General features: G+C 33.3%; 1 protein-coding gene across 4 annotated transcripts in view; it reads left to right on the forward strand.

Annotated features, from left to right (window-relative positions):
- The window catches only part of ZMYM2 (zinc finger MYM-type containing 2), an 89,837-nt gene that overhangs the window by 55,413 nt on the left and 18,789 nt on the right, over positions 1 to 15,635 (forward strand). For all 4 annotated transcript variants that reach the window (XM_072611665.1, XM_072611668.1, XM_072611666.1 and 1 more), the window contains 5 exons: positions 3,324 to 3,474; positions 4,698 to 4,813; positions 6,043 to 6,159; positions 9,456 to 9,606; positions 10,813 to 10,985. In XM_072611665.1, coding sequence (XP_072467766.1) covers positions 3,324 to 3,474; positions 4,698 to 4,813; positions 6,043 to 6,159; positions 9,456 to 9,606; positions 10,813 to 10,985 — 708 coding nt within the window. The remainder of the gene's footprint in view (positions 1 to 3,323; positions 3,475 to 4,697; positions 4,814 to 6,042; positions 6,160 to 9,455; positions 9,607 to 10,812; positions 10,986 to 15,635) is intronic.

Consider the following 15,635-nt stretch of genomic DNA (forward strand, 5'->3'; position numbering starts at 1 on the left):
CTTGTCATCACAGTTACTTTCTCTGGTTTGATTAGGTTTTGTTGTTGCTGCTGTTTTCTCCTCCTTTGTTCTTTGCTCACATTTCCAGGATATTTTTTGACTGCAAACTTTTTATGTTCAAGTTGGGCTCTGCTGCCAGGGTGGAGGCAGCCCAGTCCCAAGCTTCAGGTTTTTCATGTTGCTATTTTCAGAGCTGGTTCTGGGGGTCTGTAAGTTTTCAGTTCTTTCACTGCTTTTCTGACCTGTACTTTGGTGTGTGAATGACCACAAGCACTCTTTTCTTCTCTGGAACTGTGGCCACAGTCCCTGCTCCCCTGTGCTTTCATGCTGTAGTATGCTATAGCTCCTCCTCATGCTTGGACTCCTACCTACAATACAAGAGTCCTGCGCTCAGTGCCAGTCAAGGATCCCTTGTAATCTCCTTCTGACCAGTTGTCCAACCCCCTTACAGTCTGTGGCCTGAAAGCTCCAGAATCTATTATCAGTATAATAGGCCTGGAGGCCTGCTGCTTCCTTGCTGGAGTATGGCCTGGGCTGGACTATCCTCCATGCTTAGGTGGGTAGACAGAACTTTTCCCGCTTTCCTTCTAAGTTTTCTTAAGCTAGAAAATCATTTCACCTTGTCTTTTTATTATGCTGTCCCAGATTTTGTTTTGAGGCATTATTTTAAAGCTATTTGCAGGGTAATTTGTAAGAGCATAGGCAAATTTCTGCCTTTACCCTGCCATCCTGCCTCTTTCCTATTTTATCTAAGTCTTTAAACTTTTAAGTTTCATTTATTAAACAACTCTAAGTTTAGTATGACTTGCCATTGTTTTTCTAGTGTGTCACATCCCATCAAACCTGTGACAATATTTGATTCAAATTTAATTTGTTGTTAATTAGCTGTTTATTAGTTTATAGATAAGAACCAAGAAGAATTAATACTTGTCTACTTCATCCTAGGGCATGTTTCCTGTGATTCCATGTTTTCTGGCTATTTCTATATGACCTGCTTTTTTTCTCCTTGTCCATTTTCAGTTTCATATGAGACCCTTTTGATCCTGATCATCAGGCAAATATATGAAATATATTCCTTCATGGCACTATTTCCCTAAACATCCTTTCATGTTTTATATTAAGACATAAGAAATGTAAATCCCATTTTCCAATACTATTTGTTTTGGCAGCTATGTTACAAGTAGATTTGCAGAAAAATCATCAATGTGGGGAGGACATCACCCTCCCCAGAATCATTGTCTTATCTAAACAAGTTTTCTTGTACTTAACCTTTTGCTACAATATAAAACTGTTACCCAACCCTGAATGACCAGCAGGCAAGCAAATACCATATGGCATTAAAAAAAGCCACTAGCTATGCGACCCTGGGCAAGTCACTTAACTCTGTTTGGCTCAGTTTCCTCTCCTGTGAAATGAGCTGGAGAAGTACATGGCAAACCACTCTAGTATTTTTGCCAAAAAAAACCCCAAATGAGATGACACAGAGTTGGACACGGCTGAAAAATGACTGAACAACTGCAAAAAAGTAAGAACTATGGTTGTAATGGCATTATTAGTTTTTATTGTCATAATGGTCTTGGTAAAATCTGCATCAGTTGATGCCAGTCTGCCCATGTTTCTCTGAAAGGTCCCTTTCAGTTTTTCCTGTAGTGCAGTAGTATTCTGTTACATTCATATAGTATTTGTTCAGTGATTCCCCAGTTGATGGTCATTTCCCCAGTTTGTAGTTCTTTAACACTACAAAAAGAAACTAACACAGAAAAAAGTACTACAGTATTTGTGTACATAAAGTTCCTTTTCCTTTTACTGAAGTTGGGATCTCGTTCTATGTTGACTAAGGAATGGAGTCAAAAGATGTGCATAGTTTGGTGAGCTGTGGAGACATAGTTCCAAGTGCTTTCCAGATTGGCTGGAACAAATCCCAGCTCCATCAACAACTGGCTTCTCTGAGGTTCTCACCAGCGTTGTAGTCTGCTATTCTTTGTTCTAGTGATAACAGCCAGCATTTTTATAGAGCATATTATATGCCTTTAACAATTCACTTATTTTTCCTTCTAGCAACCCTGGAAGGTAGTTGCTATTATTATTCCCTTTTTACATGCAAGGAAACTGAGTCAAGTAGAAGTTAACTGACTCTTCAGGTTACACAGCCAATAAGTATCTGAGGCCTATGTGAACTCATGTCTTCCTGACTCTAGGCCTCATGCTGTGTCCATTGTGCCACATGACTGCTGCTTATTACTACCTAGCTACCACTTTATAATGAAAAGAACATTATATAATAGTTACTGTTTTTGGTGTTAATTTCACTAATGTGCCTGTTTTCCCACAGTTCATCCCTCATTGACTCTCTGAAGGGTGTGTGAGAATCTTAGAATTCCATTAATTTTCATGTTTTACTAGTTTTCAACAGTTTTTTTCTTAACACATTATTGATTAATTGAATTTCTTACGTTGAATGGCTTTTATTTGAATTTGGATTAATTTTCTGCATCTTGTAATCATTGTAACTCTTACATTGCTTCTATCTTCACAGGTTGCATTGCAATCTTGGATATTCCTGAAAGTGACAAATAGTCCTTAATTTACTCTAGGAATTGATTTATTAACTTATTTGTTTTCTGGCAGTTAACTTTGATTGCAATTATATGTGTTATGGTTGGTATATGTTGAATTCAAACTTGTTCTATTGATTTGTACTTTCATTTCCTTATTTTTATTAGCCACATTTAATATCTCTGTCAATTAATGTAGGAATGTGTAACCCCTCTTCCCTAAATAAGCACAAAACTGAGTGTTGAATTCTTGTCTTAGTCTTTTATCTATAATCCAAGATTGCATGTAATGTGAATTTTGTTAGAGAGGAAAACTGTATTTTAAAAGAGACTTAGGTAAATTTTTTTTGAAGTTAGTATCTTTATTTAAAATAACTGTCAGCTATTGAAGCTGTAGTAATCTGTACCGTTAATTTTGAAGAAATTCTTTATAAAAAAATTTATGCCCAAATGTCTGCATAAATAAATAAACTGAAATTTTTTTGTTTGTGAACTGAATTCCTCATCACCTTTTGTTTTAGATATATTATATTGAGATTTTTTTAAAAAAAATCTAGTCAAAAAAATTAAACTAGATCGGATCTTTTTTGTTTTTTTAATATTTTGTTAATTTTTTTTGATTCATCCATCTAAATATCTAAGTATCTTTGCTTGCCTTTATAAATGTTTACAATCATACCATAATACGTAAACTAATTTTTTAAAAAATAATTTTTAGTTGATTTTTAATGTTTTAAACAATTCGTTGTTTTCTATTTTATGTTTTAGAAATATGGCAAACTGACACCTTGTACTGGTTGTAGAACTCAGTGCCGGTTTTTTGATATGACTCAGTGCATAGGTCCTAATGGATATATGGAGCCATATTGTTCAACTGCTTGCATGAACACACACAAGACAAAATATGCAAAATCAGCAAGTAAGTTTAAAGTTTATAAAAATGTGTGTCACAGCATATACGTGTGTGTGTGAATGATGTTTTCCCCTCCTTTTGACATCTTTTCTTTCAGTTTTGTTATTTTTTAAAAACTAGTTACTTTATTAATTTAGCAAAAAAAAAATACTAATTCCATGCCCCACTAAAAAAAAGATTCCTCTTTTTAAATGTTCTTGTTGATGTCTCCTTGGACAGGAGGGTCAATATTCAGAAACCAGCTCAGAAGAACTATCACCAGATCTTTCACTCTGGGCCTAGTCTTTGAGGACCCAAATTATTATAATAAATTCAGTTCTTCACCATCTTTAGCTGTAGGGTGATGAAATCTCCAGTCACAGCAACTCTTACTTTATTTGCTGAATTATAGACTGTTTTCAGTGTTAAGGGGATTCAGAATAACAAAACCAATGAAATTACAAAACCTCACACTAAATTATATTTTTCATAGCCCTGCCAATTCAAGCTTAGTAAAATATTTGTAACATTTTATTCCCTCTTTATCCTCATGGCTAAAATTTATGCTCCTTCTGTGTTTTTAAAATACAGGAGAGTTTGAACTATTTATATTTTACCTTGTGCTTTCTAAATAAAATATATGATAGTAGCCATACAAATCATTTGATAGTGTGGTATGTACTAAGGATTGAGGACAGGAGAGGATTTCATTCAAATTTTTCTGAATAGCTTCATGACTGTAGTAAAGTCATCCCTTCTCATTTTTCTCATCCAAATAAAATGAAGGTCTTGCAATAGGTGGATTCCCTTAAGGATTCCTCCAGTCCCATAGTCTGTTATCCTATGATCCTATGAAAAGTATGCCATATAACAATTACTGTTTTCTTTTATTATCAAATAATTTTCTGACTGGATAGTCTCTAAAATTGTTACGATGCTTTAGAGTTTACTCTCTGAACATCAGTGTTGGCATCATGGATAGGAAAAGTGGAATCATGAGACCTGGGTTCCAATTCCCACCTCAGAAACTTGATAGTTACAAGTCCCTTAACTTGTTTGAGTTTTAGTTTCTTCATTTTTAAAATGAGAATAATAATGCTTATTGTACTACTTACCACAGTGTTGTGTTGAGGAATGTACTTTGGAAACCTTAAAGAACTAAACAGATGAGTTATGTTTTAGTTATTAAAACCAATTACATTATCACTTTAGTTTGCAAGGAAATCATATGTGGACCTTTTCTCTCTCAGGTGTGGGAATCATTTGTCACTTTTGTAAGCGAAATTCTTTACCTCAGTACCAAGCCACAATGCCTGATGGAAAACTGTACAACTTCTGCAATTCCAGTTGTGTGGCTAAATTTCAGGTTTGACATTTGTTTTATGTAATGTTTATCTATCTATCTATCTATCTATATACATATATATGTGGTATAGGTTACTTATACTTATGCCATCAACTCTTAGATTCTCTAATTCAGCTTTCCTGCCTGTTCTGATAGGGAAATAATATATGAAAACTCCAAATTGTCTTTTATACTTTTACTGGACCTCAGAACACTAACTTGAATATTCAATTAAAACTGTGTGCAGTTTTGTAGGAGACATATATACAGTACTGTTATGTAGAAACTACTTTTGGATTATCCTTTATTTTATACTTTTTAACCACATTTCTTTAATTAGACTAGTGGATAATCAAAATTTTACTTTTTGTACACCAGTTTTATTGATGGTAACACAGACAGATTTAATGTAGTGCATAAAATCTGAGCCAGAGAATACAGAATACATTTGTGTTATTTTTTCAGACCTCTGACATTCAGGAGATGAAATAGAACAAATACTTGCTTTCAAATTATGTATAAATGAAGCTGATAAACTATATTTTATCAAAAAGAATTAATTTTATTTTGCAGTGTCCATATTTTAGTCCAAATATTTGACCTTACTATAGCATTTGACTCCCCAACTTGATTGACATCCCAGTCACAGATACAGCCTGGCACTGGCGTTTGTTTCTCTTGATTTCTTGATACATAGTTAAAGTTCATGACTTGATGAGCTTATGGTTGAGGTGTCATGGACTCATGCTGGTCTTGTGCCATTGCTTAGGTTCAGATATTCACATTTTTAGTTTGGAGATAAGAATGATTAATCATTAAAGGAATTCTTTTACATTTGACTCATTAATTTAGAGTTTTTAAAATTAAAATGGCCTTCTTTAAGAAGCATTTCCTGATTGGAAGGGAGGTAGATGGATTTATTTTTGTAATAATGCTTCGCTTCCAGTTCTAGCTCTGCTGCTCTTGATGCAGGTAATTCAGGAAAATTATGTAACTGCTCTGTATTTTAGTTTCTGGATGTCCATCATGAGGCAATTGTAGAAGTGTCTTCTTAAGCTATCTTTAGCTATGAATTTATTAAGGTTTCTGAATTTAAATTTAGAAAAACTTTTATCTTTTCAGTATATTGTTTTTTTTTAAAAATACATTTCAGATTCATATTTTTATGATATATAAATTTCCAGTCATTTCGGTAATCATTATTAAGTTAATTAAAATATAAAATTATTTTTATTACATTTTTGTTTCAGGCTCTTAGTATGCAGTCATCCCCAAATGGTCAGTTTGCAGCACCAAGTGATATTCAGTTGAAATGTAGTTACTGCAAAAATTCCTTTTGTTCCAAACCTGAGATACTGGAATGGGAGGCAAGTTGTTGTTGTTATTTTAAAGTTAGCCTTATCATTTAGAATGAGTAATTTTACAGGTATACGGAATTATTTTTCTTTGTCAAAACTACTTGGTTGTTTGACTCAATTATTAATTAAATATAGGTGTACTGTCTTCTATTTAATTTTTTCAGGTCTTAGTCCAATGCTTTAAACATAGTAATGATAATGAATAGCTAACATTTATATAGCCCTTCCATATATAGCAATTGTAAGTGCTTAATAATAATTTGTTGAAATATTGAATTTTCTCCCTATTAAAGAACAGCTCAGTTAGTGCAGTAAATGTGACCTCTCAAAAGAAAGTACACGTTTCACAGTAACATTGGTTTGGTTAACTTTATTTTTTATGTATGTTTAATACTTCTTTGGGGAAAAGAAATAATTTTAGTTTTTGTAAGAACATTCTTTCCCCAGAAATTTATACAGTTTTTTCTTCCTTATTGTTTCACGTAATTATTTTTATTTGTAATTTCTGTTAACTTTGTCATTTAGGTTTTGTCTTTAAGATATTACCTAATTTGTTAGATGCCACTTTTAATTTTATAGCCCCTATTTCTTCAGTCTTCCCTCCTTTTCCTTTTCTCCCAATTATGATTGTTTGTTAATATGTATCTCAATTAAGGAATTTTTTTTTTCAATTATGATTGCCTTTTTAGGCACATTTTGTACCCAGATGTGATGTCTTGCATTCTTTCAAATAATTAAACTTTTCTTTAAGGCGTGTTTAACTTGCAATGTAAAATCTAGCTTTTGAGCTACAACTGATCAATATTTCTTGGCAAATCTCTGGGTCTTTCCTGTTTCCTCAGCCATATTATCAATATATTGGCCTATATGATCCTTCTAAGGCCCCTTTCATTAATAAAAATTTATTTGTATTTTCGACTTTTAACCTTTAGGAAATCATGAAAGCTCTTATTTTAAGCCCATGCTTGACGGTAGAGTTCTCCAAGATAAATTTATTGGTTCTGTAGTGAGGACACCAGGTTGATTGTAAAAACACTTATTTGATATCTTTGAAACAAGAAAAACAGTCAGAACTTGAGACAGGGGAGAGAATTAAACATTTATATAGCACTAACTCTATGTCAGCCACTGTGCCAAATACTTTTTATAGAAATATGTCACTTGTTCTTCACAACAACCCTGTAAGGCAGGTGCTTTTATTATCCCCATTTTATAGTTGAAAAAACGGAATCAGACGGGTTAAGTGATTTGACAAGATTCACCCAGCTAGTAGTAAGTGTCAGAGGCTGTATTTGTATTCAGGTCTTCCTGATTCTAGCCCTGGAGCTCTGTCCACATTGTCAGCTAGTTGCCTCTTAAGTAATAACTAGCTTTTTAGTGACATTTTCAAGTTTTCAGAGCACTTTACATATGTTTCTCATGTAGTCCTGAAAGGATCTCTGTGAAGTAGAAATTGTTGCTATCATTTTACAGGTGAGGAAACTGAATTTAAATGATTTGCCTATGATCGTCACGCAGTTTGTAATTATCTGTGGCAGAATTTGAACTTGGTCTTCTTGATTCCAAATCCAGCATCTCTCTTCGTTGTTCCATCTTAATTGGTCCTAATTTGAGGCACAGTTGGAGTGGAAAAAAAATCAAGGTCTTTGTTAGATGGGTGCTTTAATGCTCTACATTGGGGACTAAGAGTCTGGTGTAGCAGAAGATTGAATATTATTTTAGTGGGAGGCATAGTTGAGTCATAGTTGAGGCCATTGGTCAGCAGGGGGCAGGGGAATGTGAATTTCTGGAGGGCGTTAAGTGAATGGAATAGTCATAGGTAGGTGCTTTTTTACAGCCATGAAGTCTCAACACATTTAAAACTATATCGGATTTAATTTTCAGATTGTCTTGTTATACTGGTACCCTCTTGGTATGTTTTTGCCATCTAGATTTGGGTGTGTTTGCCACATAGCTTATTCCAATTTGTGGCAGTCTGTTTCATCCAATACCTCTTAATTGTTAAGTTGAAGTACTTTGTCTTTTTTTTAAGCTCTTATCTTCCCATTAAGAGGGCAAAAATTTTCTTTCCAAGTTCCGACTTTCACAAAGTTGTCAGGCTTCATATTCAGTTGGTTATTATCATTGTGGAAGAAGAGTATTAGTCATTGTCCAATCTTGCAGGACTAATTCAGCATACCCTTTTGTCTTCTTGTAGTTGTTTAGCTATTTCTACTACTAGAGTTTCAGTGTTAGAAGTCCTCGTACAATTAGGGATTAGCCCTAATTTTGGTTTGGAAAAGGTATGATTGTCTTCATTTTGATTTAATATCTAATTATTGGTAACCAGAGAGAAGATGAATCTTCTGGGTCTGCCTTGTCAGGAAGGCCAGAGGCCACATCTAGCTTCTGTTATGTTCTGGCTTTATAGACCAGTTACTTAACCTTTCAGTGCCTCAGGTACATCAGTACATCAGATGAGATTCTGACATGTATCTGTTAGAGCTGCTTGACACACTGGGAGTTCCCTGCACCCATGAAATTAATGATGTGGACTCTAAAAATTCCACATGGCCTATTCTGTGAATGCAAAAAATGAAAAACCATGATCTATGCTCTCAAGTAACTTGTTTCATTGCGTTGAAAAGTACATAACATGTAAGAAGATAGGTAAACTACAGAGTGATTTAAGGTGGGGCGTGTTGACAAGTGGGTGGACAAGGGTGGGTTTTCATAAGGCAGTTGGTGCCTCAAATGACAGTTCACAGGTAGAAAATGGATATATATGCCTTCTTAGAAATTCTGATCTTCACAGAGAAAAAATTAAGACTTTTGAGGTAGATGACAGAAATGAAAATGGTCATCAGGGACACAGGAATTATATCTCTTTCAATCCTATTTCCAACACTTAGCTATGTGATACTGTATTAGTTGTGAATCCATTTTGAAGCTGCAAGTGCTGGTTTTAATTCTTGCATTACCGGTGGGATAATACCAGTAGAATAATCTCAGGATTGTTGATTACTCATAAGTTTTATAGTACTTCATAATTGTGAACTTATTGTTTTTAGCAAAGCCAGATATTTAGTTTGTTTGTTTCTGCTTTTTAGTTCAAAGGTGTCAGGAGTGAGCATTTTGGAGAACAATACCTTTTTTTACCAGGAAAGAGAAGTTAGTTAGCCTGGAATTTATGGTCATATATATGCCTATATTGAGTCAGGGTATCTTCTTTTAAGGTTTCTGGACCCCAGCTTTTAGCTACATTAACTGCTACTTTTTGCTATAATGTTTACTTCGCATTTAAGTTCTTACTTTATTGTGTTTAGAACAAAGTCTATCAGTTCTGCAGCAAGACATGTTCAGATGACTACAAAAAGTTGCATTGCATTGTTACATATTGTGAATACTGCCAAGAGGAGAAGACCCTGCATGAAACAGTAAATTTCTCTGGAGTTAAGAGGCCATTCTGTAGTGAAGGTATGTGGTTTTGTAAACTTTGATGATAAATTTTTGAGTAATTTTTATGGCAAACATTTTTTAAGCAGACCAGTTGAAAAAATAATTTTTGTCTTTTGCACTGATTGCTTAGTTTAATTTGGATCAGAGTTTTCTTTTCTGGAAGACAGGAATAGTTACTTGACCCTTCTATCTTTTCAGGGAAATTATAAAATTAAAGTCAATTATAAATGCTGGGAAAGTCTTTTGGAATGACACAGTTTGATTTTTGTTTTTTGACGTGGAAAGGAAGAAGCGAAATATCTTTCAGATTACAATAAAAACTGATCCAATAGCATAGTCCCTTTGGCTAAAAATAGTCATTTCTGATTTCTTTAATACTAATCCCTTATAAAATAATTTTATTGTCTACTATTGTTCAAGGCACTGTGGATGATATACAGATAAATATAATTCATGATCTTTGCCCTAAGCTAGCGCTTAGAATGTTATTGATTAAAAACATATTAACAAAGTTAAATAAGAAAAGTATTTATACCAGCAGAAGAAATTGGTAACGAAAAGAAAAAACTTCCATAGCAGTGATTCTTAACTTTTTTTTGTGTCATAGATCTTTTGGCAATCTGATGACACCCATGAACCCTTTCTCAGGATGTTTTTAAATATAATACATAGGATTACAAAGTAAACCAATTGTCATGAAATATAGTTATTGTTAAATTTTTAAAAATCAAGTTCATGGACTCTGGGTTAGGAGCACTCATTGTAGATTAGGAAGGAGATAGATCTTTCACATTGGTGTGATAACAGTTTTTTTTGTGAAATGGTCTAAACGAGGTCTCAGAGGTGAGAAATGTAAAGGCTTCTTTAAGAGATAGTGAAGTAGTTTGCTTGTCGTAAATCATTCATCAGGTAATAGAATAGGGAAAGATAAAATTGTGAAGGATAACGAAGTACGATTTTTTACTACCTTAAAGTCTTGTTTGACTCAACCTAATTATGTATTACTTCCAGTTTAATTATTTTATGGTGTCTTAATAGTATACTTTTGATTACATTACATTGCAAGTTTGTTCAATTCAGCAGTTTACTCATTATTTGAATCCACTTGTGTAGCTAATATACATGTTTTGGGGCATGACTCATAGGACTCATCACCTTTTTTTCTCTCTTTTGAAGAAAATGACCAATAATGGTTATTTCATTAAATGCTGGTATTTCTTTCAGGCTGCAAGCTGCTTTATAAACAAGATTTTGCAAGACGTTTAGGATTGAGATGTGTTACTTGCAACTATTGTTCCCAGCTTTGTAAAAAGGGAGCAACTAAAGAACTTGATGGCGTGGTGAGAGATTTCTGCAGTGAAGAATGCTGTAAAAAATTTCAAGATTGGTACTATAAGGCAAGTAACTCAGAATTTTAGATGACTTCTACAGATACTTTGACTGGTCACTAACAAAGAGCTGCATTTGAGTACCTCATTACAAATGTTACAATTCATAGTTCTTTAAAATGTCCAAACTGAGAATGAGTTTAGAATAGTTTTCTGCCATGCAGTCAGTAAAAATATGATTTTTGTTATTTCAGTTGATGTTTGTAACTTGAAAGTAGCGTTTTTTTGTGTGAAATATTTGTTTTATAGTCTTAGATAATACAATAGATAACTGTTCACCAATTTTGTTTTATAAATCAGGTTATTTTTATAATGTTTGTTTTAATTAATAAAAAATATTTTTGATGGCTATTTGCAAATATTCAAAAATATTATCAGGCAGTTATTGCTTTGAACATTTGAGATGTATTTTAGATGTATTCTTTTTTTGCCACCTCAGCCTACTCCCAAATTTAATTGTGAATTTTGGAGACTTTTTTTTTTTCAGTGTTTTCGAGGTGAAAAGAATCAGACTGGAAAAACAAGAGACCAAAGGCATTTCTTTTGAAGCTTTAATCCAATTATTTTACTTTTTAATACTCAGGAAGGTTTAATAATTTCAGTCCATTTTGCGCACCACCATTGGTATATCTTGTAGGTGGGAGAGAGTGTAAAATTGGACTGAGGTAGTCAAATATTGCCCCGGAGGAAGTATTTACTAGTTCCTGTGCCAGCAACATGGAGAACCATCTCAATAACTAAAGCTACGTTATGGATACAATTTTAAAGCATAAGAAGACAATTCATCACCTTTACAAAATTGTGAGCTACGAAATAAACAATAAGAGTGTGGCGAATATTAATGCATTCCGTTTATGAAATTGATTGGCCATTGAAATGGAACTAACTCATGACGACTTGAAGGATATCTTGGAATGACTCCAGAAGATCTGCAGTTAAATATATAGTTATTTTTCTAGGTGAAAAGCGACAGTTAAATTTTTTTGAATATATGCCATTCTAGAACATTAAGCAAGATATAATTTCTGAATTGTCAGGTGTGCAAAATTGAGGTTAAAGGTTTTATTTTGTTTAAAAGTCATTTTAAAAATTACTGCTTTTTTGTTGATATTGATCTAAACCTTTGAAATTCAGGTCTAAATTGAAAAGCCAGGCAGGGGAGAAATAAAATATCCTCTAAAATACAGGTTGATGCATATCTTCTTATACTAATGGTTTGGAGTTTTGTTTTTGTTTTTTAATCTGTTCCTTGTATTCAGATTTTGAGTTTTTGCTCCATTTGAAGGTTTGTTTTTATTGGCTTCAGGTAAACACTGAAAGAATTTCTTTAAAATTTTTAAAAATTATTTTTGCATTTAGGATTTTTTTTTAGGGGGTGGAACAAATTAACATTGGCTCTTCTTAGTACTGGAAAAATCATAACTAAGAAACTTGATCCTACCACTAATTCAATTTTGATCTTAATATTTTAATACTAGAGACAAAACTTGTTACCCTGTGATGATATATAGTTATTGTGCAGTTTGGTGCCTTCTTGGCATGTTGTGAACATAAGCCTTATATATTTTTAGATGGTAAGGATTATCTTGCAGAATTTTGTAATGTGTTCACAACTTTATGAATGTGCCTTTGTCTAGTGTATTGCTTTCTTTGAGGGTCTTAACCTTGTGTTTATTTTTCATACCATAGCCTAAATAGAGAAATCTGTTAATTTTTTTTGTGAGAAACTAATATAAATGATTTGTCATTAAATATGTAGACTAATTCCACAAGTTGTAATTTGTTCATTTTACCACTTGTTTAAAGAATAATTGTATTTAATGTTCTCTTTCATGCAATGTCCAATGTTGAAAATTCAATAAAGCAATTTATTTCAAAATATTAAAAAATTAGTGAAATAGCCAGTTAATTATCTAGTCATGTTTAATGGCAGTATTCTATTCATTAAACACATTTTTATTGTGTATTCTTTGTCTTACTTTAAACCCAGAATATTTTTGTGTATTTGAAAGTATTTTTCGTTTAAGGTAGTAATTTTCTCATTTCAGGCAAAAGCATTTGTATTTATTGATCTGAGGTGTAAGAATAAAGTAGCAAGTCACCTTATAAGGACCAGCAGAGTAAGCCAACAATATTGGTATCTTAACACAGTCAACTGTGAGCTGGCTGATCTAAAGGAGCTCAAGATGATTTATCTTAGGCATCTCAGATGAAGTTGCCAATAGGCAGAGTAGAAAGAGGGTTTTTTTTTGTTCTTGTTTTTGCTGAGCCATTATTTTTGAGTGAAACAATACATTTATTTCTGTCTCCTTTATTCAGCTTTTTTTCAAGGACCCTTTTTAAAATCTGGCAAAATATATTGTTATTTTATTCCAGTTTCTTTATTTAAGGTTTCCACAGAATTTCTTTGTGAACTGTCTTTAACCATAACCCATAGTTTTATCTTAATTCAGTTTGGGAGTTTGGCTTAGTCATATAAATTAATCCAGGCTACCTCCAACATAAACAAAACTAGTACAGCCTTATCTTGTACTGTTTGACACAAATGGGTACTCATGAAATTTTCACATTAATGGTCTCTTAAGCTCCTGATTATACTGTACCGTTAAATCATCAGGTTTCGTAGTATATATGTCCCCTCTTTTCTGTGGTTTATTAAAACATAATAGGAGTTAAAATTGAGGCAGCTTGTCATCTTGTGAAAAGTACATTGTGAGTGGGAATCAAATGTATTGGCATTTAGTCAACCCAGAAATATTAGAAACAGATTTACTGACCTTTCCCTCACGTACATACCTGGAAAGACAGTATCCTCCAGCTTTTTTCCCAAAATAAATATTTCTTGGTGTCTTGGCACATATTTAATTATCGGTGATTCTTTTGCCTTTTTCTAGAATTTTTTTCTGTTTCTTCTCCTGCACCTCCTTCTCTACACCTGACAGTTGAAACAGTTGGTATAAACTGGTATAAACGTCTCCATTCTGAAAAAGACCTACTGTTTCTACAAGATGCCCCTACTCTTTTTCTTGTTTGGGCTGTTTGAAAAGTTTTTATAAAAATCTGACATTTTTTCCCCTACCCTCTAGAGCTTTATCGTGGTTTTAAAAAGTGTATATGACCTTTGATCACATTGAAGATTCATTTAATACAGGTTGCTTTAAAAAAAATTTAAGCTGTTTTCCTTGAATATTAGAAATGGCATCTATTTGGTCATCATCTCTCCAGAACCTGTTATGTATTTGATTTTATATATTCTTTAGTTTTGAAAGCCATTTTACAAATACATGGTTACTCAGGCACAAATATCCCATTTTATTATTGGTACTTGGAAGTGTGCAGTTATCCACTTGTCTGGTAGCCTCATTTTGGCTACCCAAGTATATGCTTTTTTAGTCAAAAGAATAATTAGAAAATAATAAAAGCTTCCTAACAAAAGATTGGTAAAAATATTTTTCCATCGTTCAAATTTTAATACCTTTCCACCTCATCTCCACAGTAATTTTAAATTGGGATTTATTGCTATAGAATTCAGAACTGGAACTAGGTTAGACCTCAACACCTTGAGAAATTAATACAAATCTAGCTGTGGAGGGACTACCTCCTGGAGTGTCGGATGTTTCCAGTCATTTGACACGTTCAAGCAAAGGCTGTATCAGCAGTAATTCAGAGATGTACCTGAAAGAATTCCTATAGTGGATGGACAGAGGATCTTTAAAAGTTCCTTTTAAAATTATATTCTTTTCTGTTCTGTCTGTGCCTAATCACTAGGGAGGCAAGGTTTACTCAGTAACTGAAGGCAAACACATTTCTCATTCTGCTAGAATGATGGAATTGGGGATGTGGGGTTGGGAATCAGGAGTGGACCGGAGAAGTAATCAACATTTTTAAATGACAGTATTGTCCAGTAGATTGTTCAGTTGTATTTTGGTTGACTTTAAAGTCTAGTGTAGTGATTTTTGAACTCTGTTCCATGGAATGCCAGGGATCCCTAAGCCCTAAGTACCTTGAGAAATAAAAGTGTATAGTAGGTAATGTATGTTTAATTCATGAAAGACCATCTTTTAAACAGGTTTTGGGGTAATAATGGGACACACTAAATTTTTTAAAGAGTACCTAGAAAACATTTGTCTTTGGAATACAACTGAACTTGAGTTCAGAACTTTAAGTTCTGAGCTTTGGCGTTTTAATTGCATACATTTAATACTGAGTCAATCAATTTTTTTAAAGCAATCTATTAAGTTTGTGGGGAGAAGTTTTTGGAAAGAAGGAATTATGATGGTAATTGCTCTTTGGAGTGCTCTGAAAATGCATGTCGGCTATTTGGTGTTATTTTGAGGTTTTACATATTTTTCTTATTGATTATGCTAAATTCTCAGTGTAAATTATGGAAATCAGTAATTATAAAATGAAGGATTATGGGTTTCTCAATTTCACATTGTATGATTAGAAATAATCAGATTTTATTTTTATGCCTCTGGCTTATTTTATAAGAATGCTTATTTTATACACACACACACACACACACACACACACACACATACACACACACACTCACACTCTCACACTCACACTCAACTCACACTCAGAGGTAGATAGTGACTTAGTATGGGTCTGCATGGTATTAAATGAGTAAAGATTACAGAGAATAAAACAGATGTG

The sequence above is a fragment of the Notamacropus eugenii genome, chromosome 5, assembly GCF_028372415.1.
Source record: "Notamacropus eugenii isolate mMacEug1 chromosome 5, mMacEug1.pri_v2, whole genome shotgun sequence".
In the NCBI taxonomy this organism is placed as follows: domain Eukaryota; kingdom Metazoa; phylum Chordata; class Mammalia; order Diprotodontia; family Macropodidae; genus Notamacropus; species Notamacropus eugenii.